Below are 16,907 nucleotides of genomic sequence, written 5' to 3'. Positions count from 1 at the left end.
TTTATATTTGTGGAGGGCTGTTTTGTGACCCAGTATGTGATCTATTTTGGAGAATATTCCATGTACACTTGAGAAGAATGTGTATTCTGCTTTTGGATGAAAAGTTCTGAATATATCTGTCAAGTCCTTTTGGTCCAGTGTGTCATTCAGAGTTGTGGTTTCCTTGTTGATTTTCTGTATAGATGATCTGTCCGTTGCTATAAGTGGAGTATTAAAGTCCTCTACAATCACAGTATTGTTATCTATGCATTTAGTTATGTGTGTAATGAATTGATGTATATATGTGGGTTTCCACATTGGGGGCATAAACATTTACAATTTTTAGCTCTTCTTGATGGATAGACCCCTTAATCATGATATAATACCCTTCTTCATCTTTTGTTATTGTCTTTGTTTTTAAACCTACTTCAGCTACTTCGGCTTTCATTTGACATCCAGTAGTATGATAGATGGTCCCTATCCCGTTTCTTCCAATCTGCAGTTGTCCTCAGATCTAAAATGAGATTGTTATAGGCAGCGTATTGATGGATCTTGCTTTTTTTTTTTTTTTTTTTTTTAATCCATTCTGATACCCTATGTCTTTTGATTGGGGCATTTAGTTCATTTACATTCAGAGTGATTATTGAAAGTTACGGATTTAGTGTCATTGTGTTATCTGTAGGTTTTATGCGTGTGGCGATATCTCTGGTCCTTTGTAGTCTTTGCTGCTTTCCACTCACAGAGTCCACCTCAGGATCTCCTGCAAGTCTAGTTTAGTGGTCTTGAACTCCTTTAGTTTCTTTTTTTTTTTTTTTTTTTTGTCTGGGAAAGGCTGTAACTTCTGAATGACAGCCTTGGTGGATACAGGATTCTTCGCTATATATTTTTCCTATTCAGCACATTGAATATTTCCTGCCATTCTTTTCTAGCCTGCCAAGTTTCAGTGGACAGGTCTGCTACTACCATTATGTGTCTACCCTTGTTTGTTAAGGCCCTTTTGTCTCTAGCTGCTTTCAGAATTCTCTCTTTATCTTTGCATTTTGCCAATTTCACTATTATATGTTCTGGTTTTGACCTGTTTTTTTTGTTTTTATTGTTTATTTTGACGGGAGTTCTCTGTGCTCTCTTGATTTGGATGTCTGTGTCCTTCCCAAAAGGAAGTTCTCAGCTATAATTTGTTCAAATAAACCTTCTGCCTCTTTCTCTCTCCTTCTTCTTCTGTAATTTCTATGACACCTATATTATTTTGTTTCATTGAATCACTTAGGTCTCTAATTCTTCCCTCATGGTCTAGTAATTTCCTTTCCCTCTTTTTCTCAGCTTTATCATTTTCCATCATTTTAGCTTCTATTTCACCTGTTCTCTCCTCTGCTTCTCCTATCCTTGCTGTCAGTGCATCTAGTTTATTTTGCCTCTCACTTACAGCACTTCTTAACTCATCATTACCATTTCTTAGGTCCTTGATCTCTGCAGCAGTTGATTCTCCGCTATCTTCTTTACACGCCCAGCTGTTAGCCTTATGATCGTTATTCTAAGTTCTTGTTCAGATACATTGTTTATATCTGTTTTGAGCAATTCTCTGGCTGTCTTTTCTTCCTGGAATTTGTTTTGAGGGGAATTCTTCTGTTTTGTTATTTTGGCTAGTTTTCTGTCTTTTATGTGTTTTAATAGCTTGTTATGAGTCCTGTACCTATGAATACTGCTATATTAAAAAAAAGGTTACACATTATCCAGGACCTGGCACTTCTGGAAGTGTTCTTGGTGTGTGTTGTGTGACTCTCTTGTTGTATCTTTGGTTGCTTTATCCCACTGCTCGTATTGGTGGATTGGACCTTCCCCCAGGTATGCTGTGATTTGTTCTTTGAAGTAACTCTGGAAAGAAGGAAAAAGTGGCCAGGGAAGAAGCCTTATCCTATACAAGAGAGAAATGACAGGGTGGAATAAAAAAGACCAGGTAGAGAAGAAAAGAAACTATTAGACTTAATACTGAGACAGAGAGAGGAAAATAAAGAAGACAGAGGTACAGAACAGGTATTTAAAAAAATAATGTAAATTGCCTGATTAAACAAACAAAAAAAAAAAGGAAAGAAAGAAAAAATATTTATGTAATATTAATTGATCAAAAATTGAATCAGGAAGTATGAGGCTAATTCCAATGGGGAAAGAAAAAAAGAGGAGAATAGAAAGAAAAGAAAGGGAAAAGAGAAGGAAAGCGAAACATATATAATTAAAACAAAAACAGAATAACATACAAAACCACACGACAGTTGTTTGTTGGTGCCTTGGGACTGGGGCCTGTGCTGGTCTGGAGGAGAGGTCTTCTGGTTCAGTCAGTGTTAATCTCACTCTGGTGGATATAGCAGTTACCAGGCATGGAGGTGCGGGGTTTGGCATAAATGGCTTCCACCTCCAGTGGTTGCCACTGACCTGTTCCCTGAAGCACCACTGTGTTGGTGATGGGGAGAAAAATGGTGACACCCCAATCTCTCCTCCCCAAATGGGTATCTCAAACCATGCCGTTCAGGCAGCCCTCATAGTAGCATGGGTGGAGTTCTGTGGGTGGTGATCCTTGTCAGTTGTTTGTAATATCTGGAACACCAGTGGGGAATCTGACGTGGGCGTTGCAAGGGTATGCTCTTTGCTCCAAGTTTGCTCCAAAGATCAGAGTCCAGATGAAAAGGCTCATCTGCAATTCATCCTCTTAGAATGGCAACAATTTTTTAAAATGCAAATTTGCTTATATCACTCCTCTGTTTAAAATATTCCCATAGCTTCCCATTACCATTAAAATATAGATTGAATATGTCAACATGTGGCCTTTCAGAGCTGGCTCCTGGATATATCTTGTATCGCTAACCCTCTTGCTCTCTAACTTTAGCACCACTGGCCTTTGGTGAGTTCTTGAAACACATCATAATTCCTCATACCAGAGGCCTTGAGGCTTTCTTTCCTCCCATGCTCATTCTAGCTAACTTGTTCTCATCCTTTATATCCCACCTAACATATCCCTCCCTCTCACCCTTTAGACTATACCACACTCCCTATTAGATGTTCTCATAGCACTTCCTAGCACATACATACATTTGTAATTTTCACATTTATTTTGTGACAACATAATTAATATTCTGCTTGTCCTATAGAATGTAAGATCCAGGATATCAGGAATAGTGTGGGTTTTTTTTTTTTCTAATTACTGTATCCCAAAACCTAAAACAGTGCTTGGAACATTATAAATTCTTTATAAGTATCAACTGAATGAATGAATGAATGAATGAATGGCTTGATCTAATGATGAATTTTAGAATATCTAAAAAAAATCCTAAGTCACTCATAGGTATCCTAACACAAAGTTTGAGCCTATACACCCTGAAAGAGATCTCAAGTTCAAATATTCTTTCTACTTAATTAAATTCAAGTCCATGAGCTTTTCATAATGGCCAACAAAATGTCCTTTGTATAAGTTGAGGACATTTAGTGATGACATACCTGAGTAAAAACCATCCCCACTCGTGCCACATGTGAGTTGTAATTTTTCATAAAAAGCAGTTTTAAGAGTATTTCTATTGATTTTGAAAATCTTTAATTCATTTTACTTTTTGATGCTCCCTAGACTTACCCATTGAACAGTAATTCCACAAGGATTTGGGGGAAGTTAAGTCAAAGTTGAACACTGAGAGAATCTATTCCCATCTCCACTTCCAAATAAGGGTATTCTAAGAGAAGGCATTAGGTGATAGTTTGTAAAAGGAATAATTGTGATAACTATGCTCACAGCCAGAGCAAAAGCCAAGGTAAAATTTCCCCACAATTTTTCACCCACATTTGTGGCAAGGCTAGGCCAGGCTGCAAGATTTAGCCAGTTATGAAACACTTAGCCCATTTGTTTTATATGAGGATTTCATTAGTTATATAAACAGTGAAAACAAATTAAAAGGGCTAGATACCCATGTCCCTTGTGCAGGGTCATACCATATCAAAAGGGCTTTTGTTGATGAATGCATCATATGTAGTAGGACACCATGTTGCTGACAGCCAATTTCATGCTGCACCTAAGCAGTTTTATAGCCTGTAACTCTACCCTGAAGGGAGCTAGGTAGCAACCTTTATATCGCATCAGAATCTAGGGGGCAGTGAGAAACTGATGACACCCTCTCCAGGGCAGTAGGGAGGCAAGTGAAAAAGGTTCTTGTAGCAGCTCTTCACCTGCCTCCATGTTCTTCTACTACCAGAGGATCACAGGCTTTCTGCCAAGACTTTTATTCACTGAAGCTAAGCCTTGTATATGTGGCTCATGTGTTGGCATGCTAGGTTGCCAGGATGCCATAGTGTATTCATTCCCCGACACACTAGTAAGTGGAATCTCCCCCAAGTCCACAGACTCCTTACCATTTTACTGTGTTCTAGACTAGAAAGTTGAAGTTTAAGGGAGACAGACATGGCTTTCTATATTCCTTCTTTTATTTATGTGTTTCTCTCAAATAAAAATCCTGCTACTTACATACCATTATTTTGATTCCAGATTTAAATTTTATTTTCAACCATGGCTTTAAGTATTTTTTGAATTCTTAGTCTTTCTCATTTTTTTCCTCCATGTGACAAAAAAAACCAGTGATATGACTAAGAGTTTACCTAAACAGTAGCACAGAAATGTCCTAAGAATTTCACATAAAAGTATATACACGATTTCCTGTGGCTAACTGGAAATCCACTATTTGGTAGATTGTACATACATTTGAAGGTAACTGTAGATTTTACAGATTGGATCAAGGTGTTTTAACTGATGACAATAACTGTACTGTAGGCTTGCTGAGATCTGCAGCAGTCTTTAATTTTATTGTAGAAGTGAGTATATTGCAGGATGTAGACACTGGGCACATCATCTATGCTGAAGAGATGCTTGCAGCGTTTTTTTTTTTCAGTAAAATATTTCCCCTTTATCTTTTCTCAATAGAAACGAAATCAGTATCACTGTGAAATTCACCAGTCGCTTCCTTCATCCTGCTGAAGCTTCACTGTTATTGATTTCAAAACCTAAGCATGGGATAGGAGGCACTACAATGACTTTTGCTCTTAAGGGTGAAGTCCTCAACTTTAAGGCCATTGTAAGTAAATTTTCCCTATTTTACATGTCTGCTTCTCTTCGCAGGCCATGGAGTGTCCCAAGCACAGCTATTCCTCCAAGTTTTATCTCTATATAGCACCTGTTCTTTGAGATGGTGTGTGTATAGACATATATGTGCACATACTTACATATGCACAATTCTTGGCTTCTGTGTCTCTGATATTCTTGCTTTGATACTCTTTCTCTGGAAATAATTCTTCAATTTTATAAGGGAATTTGAATGGACTTGTATTGAGTGTTACTTTAAGGTCAGATTTTTAGGATTATGTTTGTTCTTTTCATGATGGAGTCATTCACTGTACACATACCAACTTTACATCCCCTTCTTCCCTGAAGACTTGTGATTTTAAGGTAAGAAATCCCTGGGCTTTTGTCTATGTTTTTGTTTGAATTAAGTGTTGGTGGTTTATGCAGTAAAGAAAATGTTTCTCTTCTCTGATAGGAACATTTATCAATTTATCTTGAATGTCCCATGGATCAAATCTATACTATGAAGCTCATGTGGGCTCTCTGTTTCCTTCTCCATCTGGCTACTCATGATTTTAGTAAACCAGGGTGTGGATTGGATAATAATGGAGAAATAAAATAAGATAATAACATGACCGATCTAAAAATATAGAATTCCTAGAATCTTATTTTCTGTGGAAGTCCTTCGGGTAGTTTGAGGTTTTAGTTTTATATTTGTGCTTTTTTTTTTTTTTTTACTGTTTACTTATTTTTGAGAGAGAAAGACAGAACATGAGTGGGGGAGGGGAAGAGAGAGAGGGAGACACAGAATCTGAAGCAGGCTCCAGGCTCTGAGCTGTCAGCACAGAGCCCGACATGGGGCTCGAACTCAAACTGTGAGATCATGACCTGAGCCGAAGTTGGATACCCAACTCACTGAGCCACCCAGGTGCCCCTGTACTTTTATTATAGTACAAATATGTCATCGTAGCCACTACATTATAAACACAAGCATGTGTTTATACTCACAGAGCTCTATGTGTGCACATATGCTCTGCCTCTTCTTTATGTCATGTATATTAGGCATGTATGTGATTGATTAACTTGCAGATGAGAAACCATTCTCAGTCATTAAGGAAATCAATTTTAAAGAACTCAATTCAGGACACACTATTGTGACAAATAATTCACTTGTTAGCAAAGTATTATGGATCATTAATGTCGTGAAATCAATCTATTTTTGTTCTTTCCCACCCAGATTTTAGTAGTACAATATTTGTGGGACAAGGGGAATTATATAAATTAATATCACTGTAATATTTAAACAGGCTGTTTTTTAAATACTTTAAGTTTATATATGGCAATTCATAGTACTCTTTTGTTATTTTCATATAGAATTTTTTTTTTTACTTTAGGAAGTTATAAATTGTAAATCCCCATGTTACACATGGAAAGAAATCACTGTAAAGGTTAAAAATCCCTTCCATTCTGCTGGGGACTTCAGGTAAGTTATTCTTTTCATATAATTTCTTTGCCATTAGTCATGTTCAAGCTTAAGGGGAAATAAGTAATTCTTTTCACTATGAACCATTTGAGGAGAAACTTTGTGTTGATATTACACCTATTACACAATAAATATTATGTTACATAGTAAATTTATGAGCACCATCATATAAAACAGAATAAATAATGAAGATAAATCAATTTTTCTTGACATGCTGTTTGATCTATATAAAGCTAAAAGATTGATCATATCAAATTTATGAATTTTGTTTATGAGCTTTCTGTGTGCTGAGATGTACTATTTTAATTTTTTTAAAATTTATAATTATGGTGCGCCTGACTTGCTCAGTCAGTAGAGCATGTGACCCTTGATCCCAGGGTTGTAAGTTCGAACCCCACATTGGGTATAGAGATTACTTTAAAAAGTTATAATTAATAGGCTTTTTTTATTCCTAATCTTATTACATCTGTTGCTTTCAAAAAGTGAAATATTGATTCAAACAGAAAATGAATTTTTACTTAAGGCATCACGATTAATTAAAATTGCACGTTAACCATGCATTTACGCATTTGGAGATTTAATAACAACAATTACAACAACACAAATTTGAGATGAAAAGACAATAAAACGCTTAAGTATTATTTAAGGTCACAATAGACAAATATCTTTATGAACTTACATATTGAGGGACAAGATGGTCAATGATACCTCTGTACTGCTTCAATTGTGCACTGTTTCCATCACCTTTAGAAATCAAATCATCAACAGTACTTGTGTTGACACTAGAAGTTGTATGTATGCTTATTATTTTAGTATTTGATAAATTCCAGTTTTTAAAATCACTATATATGAAGACTTTTGGTAATTTCTTGTTAATAATCATTTGTTGTTTAGAAAACAATTTTTGTTGTTGTTAAAACAGTTATTGGTGAGGGGCACCTGGGTGGTGGCCCAGTCGAGTAAGCATCCCACTCTTGATTTTGGCTCAGGTTATGATCTCAGGGTTGTAAGATCGAACCCTGTGTGAGACTCTGCACTGGCATTGTGGAGCCTGCTTGGGATTCTTTCCCTCTCCCCTGCTCACGCCCTCTCTCTCAAAAGAAATAAATAAACTTAAATAAAAAAACAGTTATTGGTGAATTTATGGTTCCTGTGTTCATGTGAGGGAGAATTTTATTTACTGTACTTTTATTAAAGTGTTATATCAGAATACAAGGAATAGAAAAATGTCAGAATATATAGCATTAATCCAGTATTAAAATATGCCCTTATATGAACCAAATGACTGACTGTTCTGCATAAGACATCAAGATTAAACATAATTAGTCTCACATTCTAGTGGTAGCACTGAAAGGAAATCTCAAAGTTCTAGGAGTTGCTAGATGATTATAGTTGTATGTTTTTCAAAAAATCATAATATTTTATTATTACTCTATGGTTTATCTCAGATTGAGTTAAAATAGTTGCTTCTTATGAGAAGTGCATGGTTTGTCTGGTAAAAGACAAGATTGTTAATTGGAGAATTTTGACTCCTTTCTCCTTTATATGAATGTGGCCCTCAGACTTAGGCAACAGACATATAAACTCAAACTTTTTCTTTTAAATATTTGTTTATTTTAGAGAAAGCCTGCCCATGTCCACGAGTGGAGATAGGGGCAGAGAGAGAGAAAGGGACAGAGGATCCAAAGCAGGCTCTGTGCTGATAGCAGAGAGCCCCATGCAGGGCTGAAACTCGCAAACCATGAGATCATGACCTGAGCCAAAGTCAGATGCTTAACCAGTTGAGCCACCCATGCACCCCATTAACTCAAACTTTTAAAACCAGTTACAAAATTTCTAAGATCAATATTTTACAGTAGGCATGTATTTTAAAATTTAAAAATAATGCAATAGAAAAGAAAGGAAATTTAACTGCCAATTAATTCTTATGTAGTCTTTATTATTATTATAAACATCACAGTAAGTGACCTAGTTTTTAATGTTACACTTTTTAAAAATTTTTATTTAAATCTAGGTTAGTTAACATATAGTATACTAATGATTTCAGGAGTAGAATTTAGTGATTCATCACTTGCCTATAACACCCAGTGCTCATCCCAACAAGTGCCCTCCTTAATGCCCATCACCCATTTAGCCCATGCTCCCACCCAATACCCCTCCAGCAACCCTCAATTTGTTCTCTGTATTTAAGATTCTCTTATGGTTTCTCTCTCTGTGTTTTTGTTTTAGTTTGCCTTCCCTTCCCCTTATGTTCATCTGTTTTGTTTGTTAAATTCCACATATGAGTGAAATCATATGATATTTGTCTTTCTCTGACTTATCTTGCTTAGCATAGAACACTCTAGTTTCCATCCACATTGTTGCAGATGGTAAGATTTCATTCTTTTTGATCGCTGAGTAATATATGTTAAGTTAAAAAACCAGAATTTAATTATTAACAGTTGAATGTGAAACGTACTTTACAATAAAATAAAAATGTCCATGTTTTCCTCCCAAATTACATGCACTCTAGTGACCAGATTTGATCATTTTTACTCAAAATTTAACATTACTTTTAACCAAAATGGCAACCCGGCCTAGATTTAACAGAGACAGGATTTACCCACGTCTCTGTCTACCAGATTAGTAGTTCTCAAATTCCTCCTTTGCAGAATGCAACTATTTCTTGCTATATAATGATTTTATATGTTGTAAGATTTGATTTGCTAGTATTTTGTTGAAGATATTACATTTATAATCGTAGGATGTAATGGTGTAATTCCCTTTTCTAGTGATGACTTTGTTTTTTGTGGCATTAGTACTAGCTTCTGAGAATGATTTGGAAAATGATCCTTTCTATTCTATTTTTTGGAAGAGTTTTTGAAGGATTGGTATTAATTTTTTTAATCTTCGGTAGAACTCACAACTAATGCCATCTGGGTCCGAGCTTTGCTTTGTGGGAAGTTTATTTCATTGCTAGTTCCACTGCTTTATTTGTTATGGGCCTAATTACATATTCTATTTCTCCTTAAATCATTTTTGATAGTTTGTGCCATTCTAGGAATTTGTGCATTTCCTCCAAGTAATCAGTTTGTTGGCATAGAAGTTTATATAATATTTTCTTATAATCCTTTTTTTCCTAGAAAGTCAATGGTGATGGCCCTTCTTCCATTCCTTATTTTAATAATTTTATCTTCTTTCCTTTATTCTTAATCAGTCTACATCAGTCTTATCAGTGTTATTGATCTTTTCAAAGAACCTTTTTTCTGGCTTCCTTGATATTCTCTATTGTTTATCTTTGTTAAGGTAGGATTGATAAACAACAGAAAAAAAACCCTGCATATGTTTACTGTATGCAATTTGATGATTTTGGACACATGCATACAGCCATAATACTATCACCACAATTAAGGTAATAAACGTATCCATCATCGTTTTCACGAGTTTCCTTGTGTTAATTTCTCTCTTTTTTTTTTTTTTTTGGTGGTAAGCATACTTGACATGACATGAGACTTACCCTCTTAGCACACAGTGCAGTGTTATTAAGTCTATTGTATATTACATCTCTAGTACTTATTCATCTTGCATCACTGAAACTTTATATAACACTTCTCCTTTTCATCCTAGTCCCAAATCCTAGCAACCGCCATTCTATTCTTTACTTTTTGAGTTTGACCACTTTAGACACCTCATATAAATGGAATCATAAAGGATTTGTCCTTCTGAGACTGGCTTATTTCACATAACATAATGTCTCCAAGTTTCATCCATGTTGTCACATGTTGCAGGATTTTCTTCCTTTTTAGTAGGCTGCCTTTTCATTTATTTTTTTAAAATTTATTCATTTTTGAGAGAGAGTGAGCATGCATGTGAGTGGAGGAGGGGCAGAGAAGAAGATTGAGAGATTGAGAATCTCAAGCAGGCTCTGCACTGTTGCCATGGAGCCTGATTCAGGCCTCAAACCCACCAACCTGATCATGACCTGAGCCAAAATCAAGAGTCAAACGCTAAACCAACTAAGCCACTCAGGGGCCCCACCTTTTCATTTTTGTTACTCTTATATAGCTCTATTCCATTTCCCCCTATTTTGTGGTGTTTTTGTCAGACATAGTGGTGTTGCAATAATCGGTAATGTTACATAACATTTTTCGGTATTTCTTTTTTTTTAATTTTGGCGTAATTTTTATGATCTGAAGAAAGCTGAGAGAAGGACAGTGTATTAGTTTGCTAGTGCTCCCATAACAAAATACCACAGACTGGGTGGTTTAAACAATAGAAACTTATTTCCTCACAGCTCTGGAGGCTAAAAGTCCAAGATCACGGTATTGGCAGATTGGGTTTCTCTGAGGCCTCTCCCCTTGGTTTGAGGATAGCCAGCTTCTTGCTGTGCCCTCACGTCATCTCTTCTCTGCGTGTGCACATCCCTGGAGTCTCTGTGTGTCCACATTTCCTCTTAGAAGAACACTAGCCAGAATGAATTAGGGCTCACTCTAATGGCCCTATTTTAACTTAATCACATTTTAAAGGTCCTGTTTCCAAATACAGTCACATTGTGAGAGTACTGGGCGTTAGGGCTTTAACATATGAAATGTGAGGGAGGACAAAATTCAGCCCATAACCGAATGGATACATTTATAATTTTCATTATATTAGCCTTTTTTTTTTTTTTTTTTTTTTTTTTTTTTACCATTTTTGTTTCTATTTGTTCCTTTGTGTTCACATTACCTTTTGGAATAACTCCCCTGCCCCAGTCCAGCTTCACTCTCACCCACCTCATTTTTCAAACAGTCTTTCTTTTCCTTTCTCTTTGTCCTCTCCTTCTGGTAATTGCATTACATGTATGTTGGTGCTTTTTTAACGGTGAGCCAGATATGTATTAGACTCTGTTTATTTTTTCCTTATTCTATTTTCTGTGTGTTCTTCAGATTGCCTAATCTCTATCGGTCTTCAGTTTGTTAATCCTTTTTTATTTTTCTGCCAGTTTAGATCTACCATCGAGCTGCTCTAGTGATTTTTTTTTTATATTTGTTGTTGCAGTTTCCATCTCCAGAATTATTTTGTTCTTTTATTTCAGTCTCTTTTTTTAATATTCTCTATTTGCTGTTGCGTTGTCATCATATGTTCCTTTACTTCTTTGGCCATACTTAAGTTTTTGAAGACATTTATAATGGCAGTCTTGAATTGATGTTCTGTTAAATCTGACAGCTGGTTACGTTAACATGCGGTTTCTCTTGCCCACTTCTTTTCACGTCTCATCATTTTTATGTTGAAAACTAAACATTTTAAAAGATATATTCTAGCAGCTGAATACCGGTCCCATCTCCCATGAGATTGTTAATGGTGTTGGTTAACTTCTTAACTCACTGACCATCTTATTTTAGTAATATCTGCGTCCTCCCCAGAAAATCTCCACACACAAAGTATGAAGCCTCTGATGTTAATTCGCGGGGGACATAGCCTTGGGAATGCCCACAGTCAATCTGGGATGACAGTGGCTTTGGCAGGATTCCTTTTGACTATCTCTTTTTGCCTCCACACCCATATATTAGATTTTGCTAATTCCAGTTCTATAATAGGAGGCATAAATTGCTCCTAAGATAAATTCAATCAAATCTAGGCTCCTTTGAAGTAATAGTTTCTTAAGTAAGTGTTTAATTAAGATTTATTCTGTCCTCACAAGGGCTCCTCCCAGCTGTCCCTTTCCCCTGTTGTTTACTAGCAAAGTAGCAGGCAGGCAGTTTAGCCTGTGTCTCCATTGAATCTACCAGTCTACTCCCAATTGCCCTTTACCTCAACCTGTACTATTTTTAAGAGCCTCCCTGGTCTTAACCTTCTTCATACTTTATTGAAAATGAAGTTAGTTATCAGTTCCTTTCGGAAGACATTAAGAACTGTCTGTTTTAAGGCCATCTTCTTCTTCCAGGCAAAATCTCTAAACCATGGCCCTGTAGCTGGCAGTGGGGATGGTGTTGCACTTTCCCCGAATACCGCCCGTGCATGAGGTGCTAAGTGCTAGGTGAGATAGGGACAACAGCTTTAGGTCTTCTTATTTTGCTTCTGCCAGCACCAGACAAGCACTTTGTAAGCTACGGTGAGGACAGTTTCACACCTATGTAGAGTCTCTGTCCTGTGACTGGTCAGAAGAGGGATACCCCCAACTCCTCTCAGCTGCACTTGCCCAGAACTTAGCAGTGTGTACTGGGGGCAGGATGAGAAATGTTGATATCCTACACCTCCCAGAAAACTATAGTTCTCCAACTGGGAGCTGGGTAAGTTGAAAGCCTTGTATTCTTAGCTGTGCCAGTGAGGAGTAGGGTTTCCGTGTTACTGAGTGGGGGAGGAAGAGGGAGTGAGGGGTTTTGGTTCACAAATTATAGCCTTTCTTACTGAATGCAGTAAATATTGTTGAATAGATTTTTCTTCATTTACTATATTCCCTTAAGGATAATTTCTAGAGAATTATTACAGTTGATTTTTACAACTTTTACTCATTTTCCTGGGGAGTGGGTCTGTGGAGCTGTCATGGTGTCATGCTCAAACAATGTTTGCTTTCAGTTCTATTTGGCCCATTATTAGTATGGACACTCCCGGTCTCTGTTGCTGTTTGCATGGTATGTCTTCTTAAATGTTTTGCTCCCAATCTGTTTGTATCTTTGAACTAATGTTTATCAGTTTTCTAATCTGTTTTTATCCATTTTGTCAACCTCTGCATTTTGATTGGAGTGTTGAATCTATTTAAAGTTAATGTAATCTTGGGGCATCTGGGTGGCTCAGTTGGTTAAGCGTCCTGACTTTGGCTCAGGTCATAATCTCAGTGAGTTCAAGCCCTGCATCAGGCTTTGTGCTGACAGCTGAGAGCCTGGAACCTGCTTCGGATGCTGTGTCTCCTCTGTCTTTACCTCTCCTCCACTTGTGTTTTCTCTTTCTCTCTCTCTCTCAAAAATAAATAAACATTAAAACATAAATAAATAAACAAAGTTAATGTAATCTCTGATACAGTAGGATTTATATCTGCCATTTTGGTACCTATTTTCTATGTCTTATGTCTTTGTTCCTTCCTTTCTCCATTACTTCTTGGTTTTGTAGTATATATTTATTTTTGTGTAAAGTTTTTATTCCTCCTTCTGTCTTCTACTGTATCTTATTTTCTTAGTTTACCCTGAAGATTATAATTAGCATCCTAATTCAAAATAATGTAGCGTGGTGTAGCTCAGTCAGTTGAGCATCCAACTCTTGATCTTGGCTCAGGTCATGATCTTGTGGTTTGTGAGATTGAGCCCTGCATCTGGTTTGTGCTGACAGCATGAAGCCTGCTTGGGATTCTCTCTCCCCCTCTCCCCCCCACCCCCCCCCCGTCCCTTCTCCTACTCGCATGCACCTGAATGCACTCTCTCTCTTTCTCAAAATAAATTAATAAACTTAAAAAAAAAATCTTTGCAGGGCACCTGGGTGGCTTAGTTAGTTAAGCGTCTGACTCTTGATTTCAGCTCAGGTTGTGATCTCATGGTTCATGAGTTTGAGTCCTGCTTTGACAGTGCCTTGTCTGCTTGTGTTCTCTCTCTCTCAAAATGAATAAATAAACTTAAAAAAAAAATAATGTAGTTCAAATCAATACCAACTTAATTTCAATATAATTCAGAAACTTTGCTGCAGTATATCGCCTTTTCGTACCCCCTTTTAGTGCTATTAGTGTTAGACCTATTACATCTTTACACATTACAAGCTTGTAAAACTGTTTTATTTATTGTTTCACACTCCTTTCATTTAAATCAGAAAGCAAAATGTAAAAGTTTGCAAAGAAAATACAGTTTTAGTTAGTTTGTTTTATACATATAGCTATGTAGTTACCTATGCTGGTGTTTTTTATTTCATGTGTTTTTGAGTTAATTTCTAGTGTCCTTTTATTTCAGCCTGAAGGACTCCCGTTAGTATTTCTTATAGGGCACATATGCTAGCAATTAATTTTTTCAGTTTTTGTTTATTATTTATTCCTTCATTTTAGGACAGTTTTCCTGTATATTCTATTCTTTTTTTCTTAATGTTTTATTTTATTTTTGAGAGAGAGAGAGAGACAGAGTACAAGCAGGAGAAGGGCAGAGAGAGAAGGAGACACAGAATCTGAACAGACTCTAGGCCCCGAGCTCTCAGCACAGAGCCCAATGCGGAGCTCGAACTCACGAACTGTGAGATCATGACCTGAGCCAAAGTTGGACGCTTAACTGACAGAGCCCCCTAGGCACCCCTGTATATACTATTCTTTATTGGCAGTCTTCTTTCAACTCACTGACTCCATCACCCCATTGCCTTCTGTCCTAAAGGGTTTCAGATGGGAATTCACCGTTAATTTTACTGAGGAACAACGTAGGTGTTGAGTTAGTTTTGTCTTGCTGCTTACCAAGTCTTGGCTCATGAACCATTTGACTATTATTTTCTAGTTTTGGATTGCTTTGGATTTATCCTGAAAAAAAATTTTATGCTTCTTGGATGTGTAAAGTAATGTTTCTCATCAAATTTGGGAATGGAATTTTTCATCATTTATCTCTTCACGTTTTCTTTCTGCCTCTTTCCTATCTTTTCAGCATTCTGATTAGGCTTATGTTTATCCTTGATGGTGTTTACAGTTTTCTGTGACCGTTTAATTTTTCTTCATTGTTTTCTCTTTTTATTCTTTAGAAATAATCATTTTATCTGGCCCATTTTCAGGTATACTGGTTCTTTCTTGTGCCACTGCAAACCTGCTCTTGAGTTCCTCTAATGATTTTTTATTTCAGGTATCGTACTCTCTAAGTACAAAATTTATAATTGGCTCTTTTAAAAAAATTTCTTTCTTTATTAGTACTCTTTATTTGGTGGGACATCATTATCTCCCATAGACATAGAAGATCTTTCATGTACTCTGGGGATTTAGCAAGCTGCTTCAACCAGATCTTGTTCCTCAGATCTTCCTCTGTTGTTTGGGCAAACACTTGTTTGATCCAACTGCTGTAGGAACCTCAGGTACAATTGCTACTGATTGTTTTCAACAAACATCCTGAGTATTGCCGTCTTCCTTTGAGTCAGGTCAGTAAAGACATCACCTTGCCAACTGATTTTTTCCAGCGAGTTGTGAGACAGATAAAAAAGTAGCAATGCTCACGGGTGGAACTTTTTTCAAAGAGCTCAAATCTCAATCTGTCCCCTTATGTTACTGCCTGCCAGTTTTTACAACTACGTTGGTGTCAAGGCTGATGGTTTTTAAGCCTACTGCTAAGCAGTGGCGAGGAACATGGGAGTTACAACGTGAAAGTTACAAGGCCACAAACAGTGCTGTTCTTACTAAGGTGTGGCAGTTTTTCTTGAATAAACACTACTCAGATTGTTGCAAGCCTTTCATTAATTTACCAGAGTTCTGAAAAAGTTAATTTTTACCATCTTTTCCAGTGCTTTTGTTGCTTTTATAGAGGAGTAAATATATGGTGGTTCTAACTCTGCCATTCCTTGCCTTTGTTTTTCTGGTAGCCTGGTTTTATTAGTTGAGAAATGGTTTTTGTTTTAGATCAGACTCTTGCTTCTCAAATTATGATCCTTGAATCAGCAATATCAACATCACCTGGGAGTTTGGACAAATAGAATCACAGGCCCACTCCAACCCATGGGAGTCAGAATCTGCATTTAACCACATTGCCAGAGGATTTGTTTTTACATTAATGTTAGAGCACTGCAGGTCTAAATCAAGATTGCTCAAAGTTTAATCCATAGATAAGCTGTTTAAAAAGCATCTGGAGAGCTTGTTTTAAATGGAAGTTTCTTGAACCCATGCCAGACTTGATGAAGTCCTAACTCATGCACGTAGAAGCTTGGGAATCTGTATTTTGAACAAATACTGCAGATGATCGTAATACACATTGAAGTGTGGGGACTGCCATTCAGAAGCTGCACTAATCAAATAGGGTTTTTTTCCATTTTAATGACAGTTTGTATTTCATTTTACAGTTAATATTTCTATTTTAAGGAGGGCATCTTCACTGTAATTAAGAGGGACTTTTCAAATGCTATTTTATCCCAAAATAACACATGCACACTGTATGAAAAATCTAATATTTAGCTAGGGGTTCCGGAAGATGGTGGCGTAGGAGGACGCGGGGCTCACAGCGCGTCCTGCCGATCACTTAGATTCCACCTACACCTGCCTAAAGAACCCAGAAAACCGCCAGAGGATTAGCAGAAGGGAGTCTCCGGAGTCAAGCGCAGACTAGAGGCCCACGGAAGAGGGTAGGAAGGGCGGCGAGGCGGTGCGCGCTCCACGGACTGGCGGGAGGGAGCCGGGACGGAGGGGCGGCTCGCTGGCCAAGCAGAGCCCCCGAGATTGGCTGGCAAAAGCGGAGGGGCCGGACAGAC

General features: G+C 37.1%; 1 protein-coding gene across 1 annotated transcript in view; it reads left to right on the top strand.

Annotated features, from left to right (window-relative positions):
* CFAP47 (cilia and flagella associated protein 47) overlaps positions 1–16,907 on the top strand; it is a 544,336-nt gene that overhangs the window by 262,841 nt on the left and 264,588 nt on the right. The window contains exons 38-39 of the mRNA XM_081794138.1: positions 4,931–5,081; positions 6,463–6,551. Coding sequence (XP_081650264.1) covers positions 4,931–5,081; positions 6,463–6,551 — 240 coding nt within the window. The remainder of the gene's footprint in view (positions 1–4,930; positions 5,082–6,462; positions 6,552–16,907) is intronic.

This window comes from Panthera onca, chromosome X (assembly GCF_046562875.1).
Source record: "Panthera onca isolate mPanOnc1 chromosome X, mPanOnc1 haplotype 2, whole genome shotgun sequence".
In the NCBI taxonomy this organism is placed as follows: domain Eukaryota; kingdom Metazoa; phylum Chordata; class Mammalia; order Carnivora; family Felidae; genus Panthera; species Panthera onca.
This window is presented reverse-complemented; position numbering and strand designations above follow the sequence as displayed.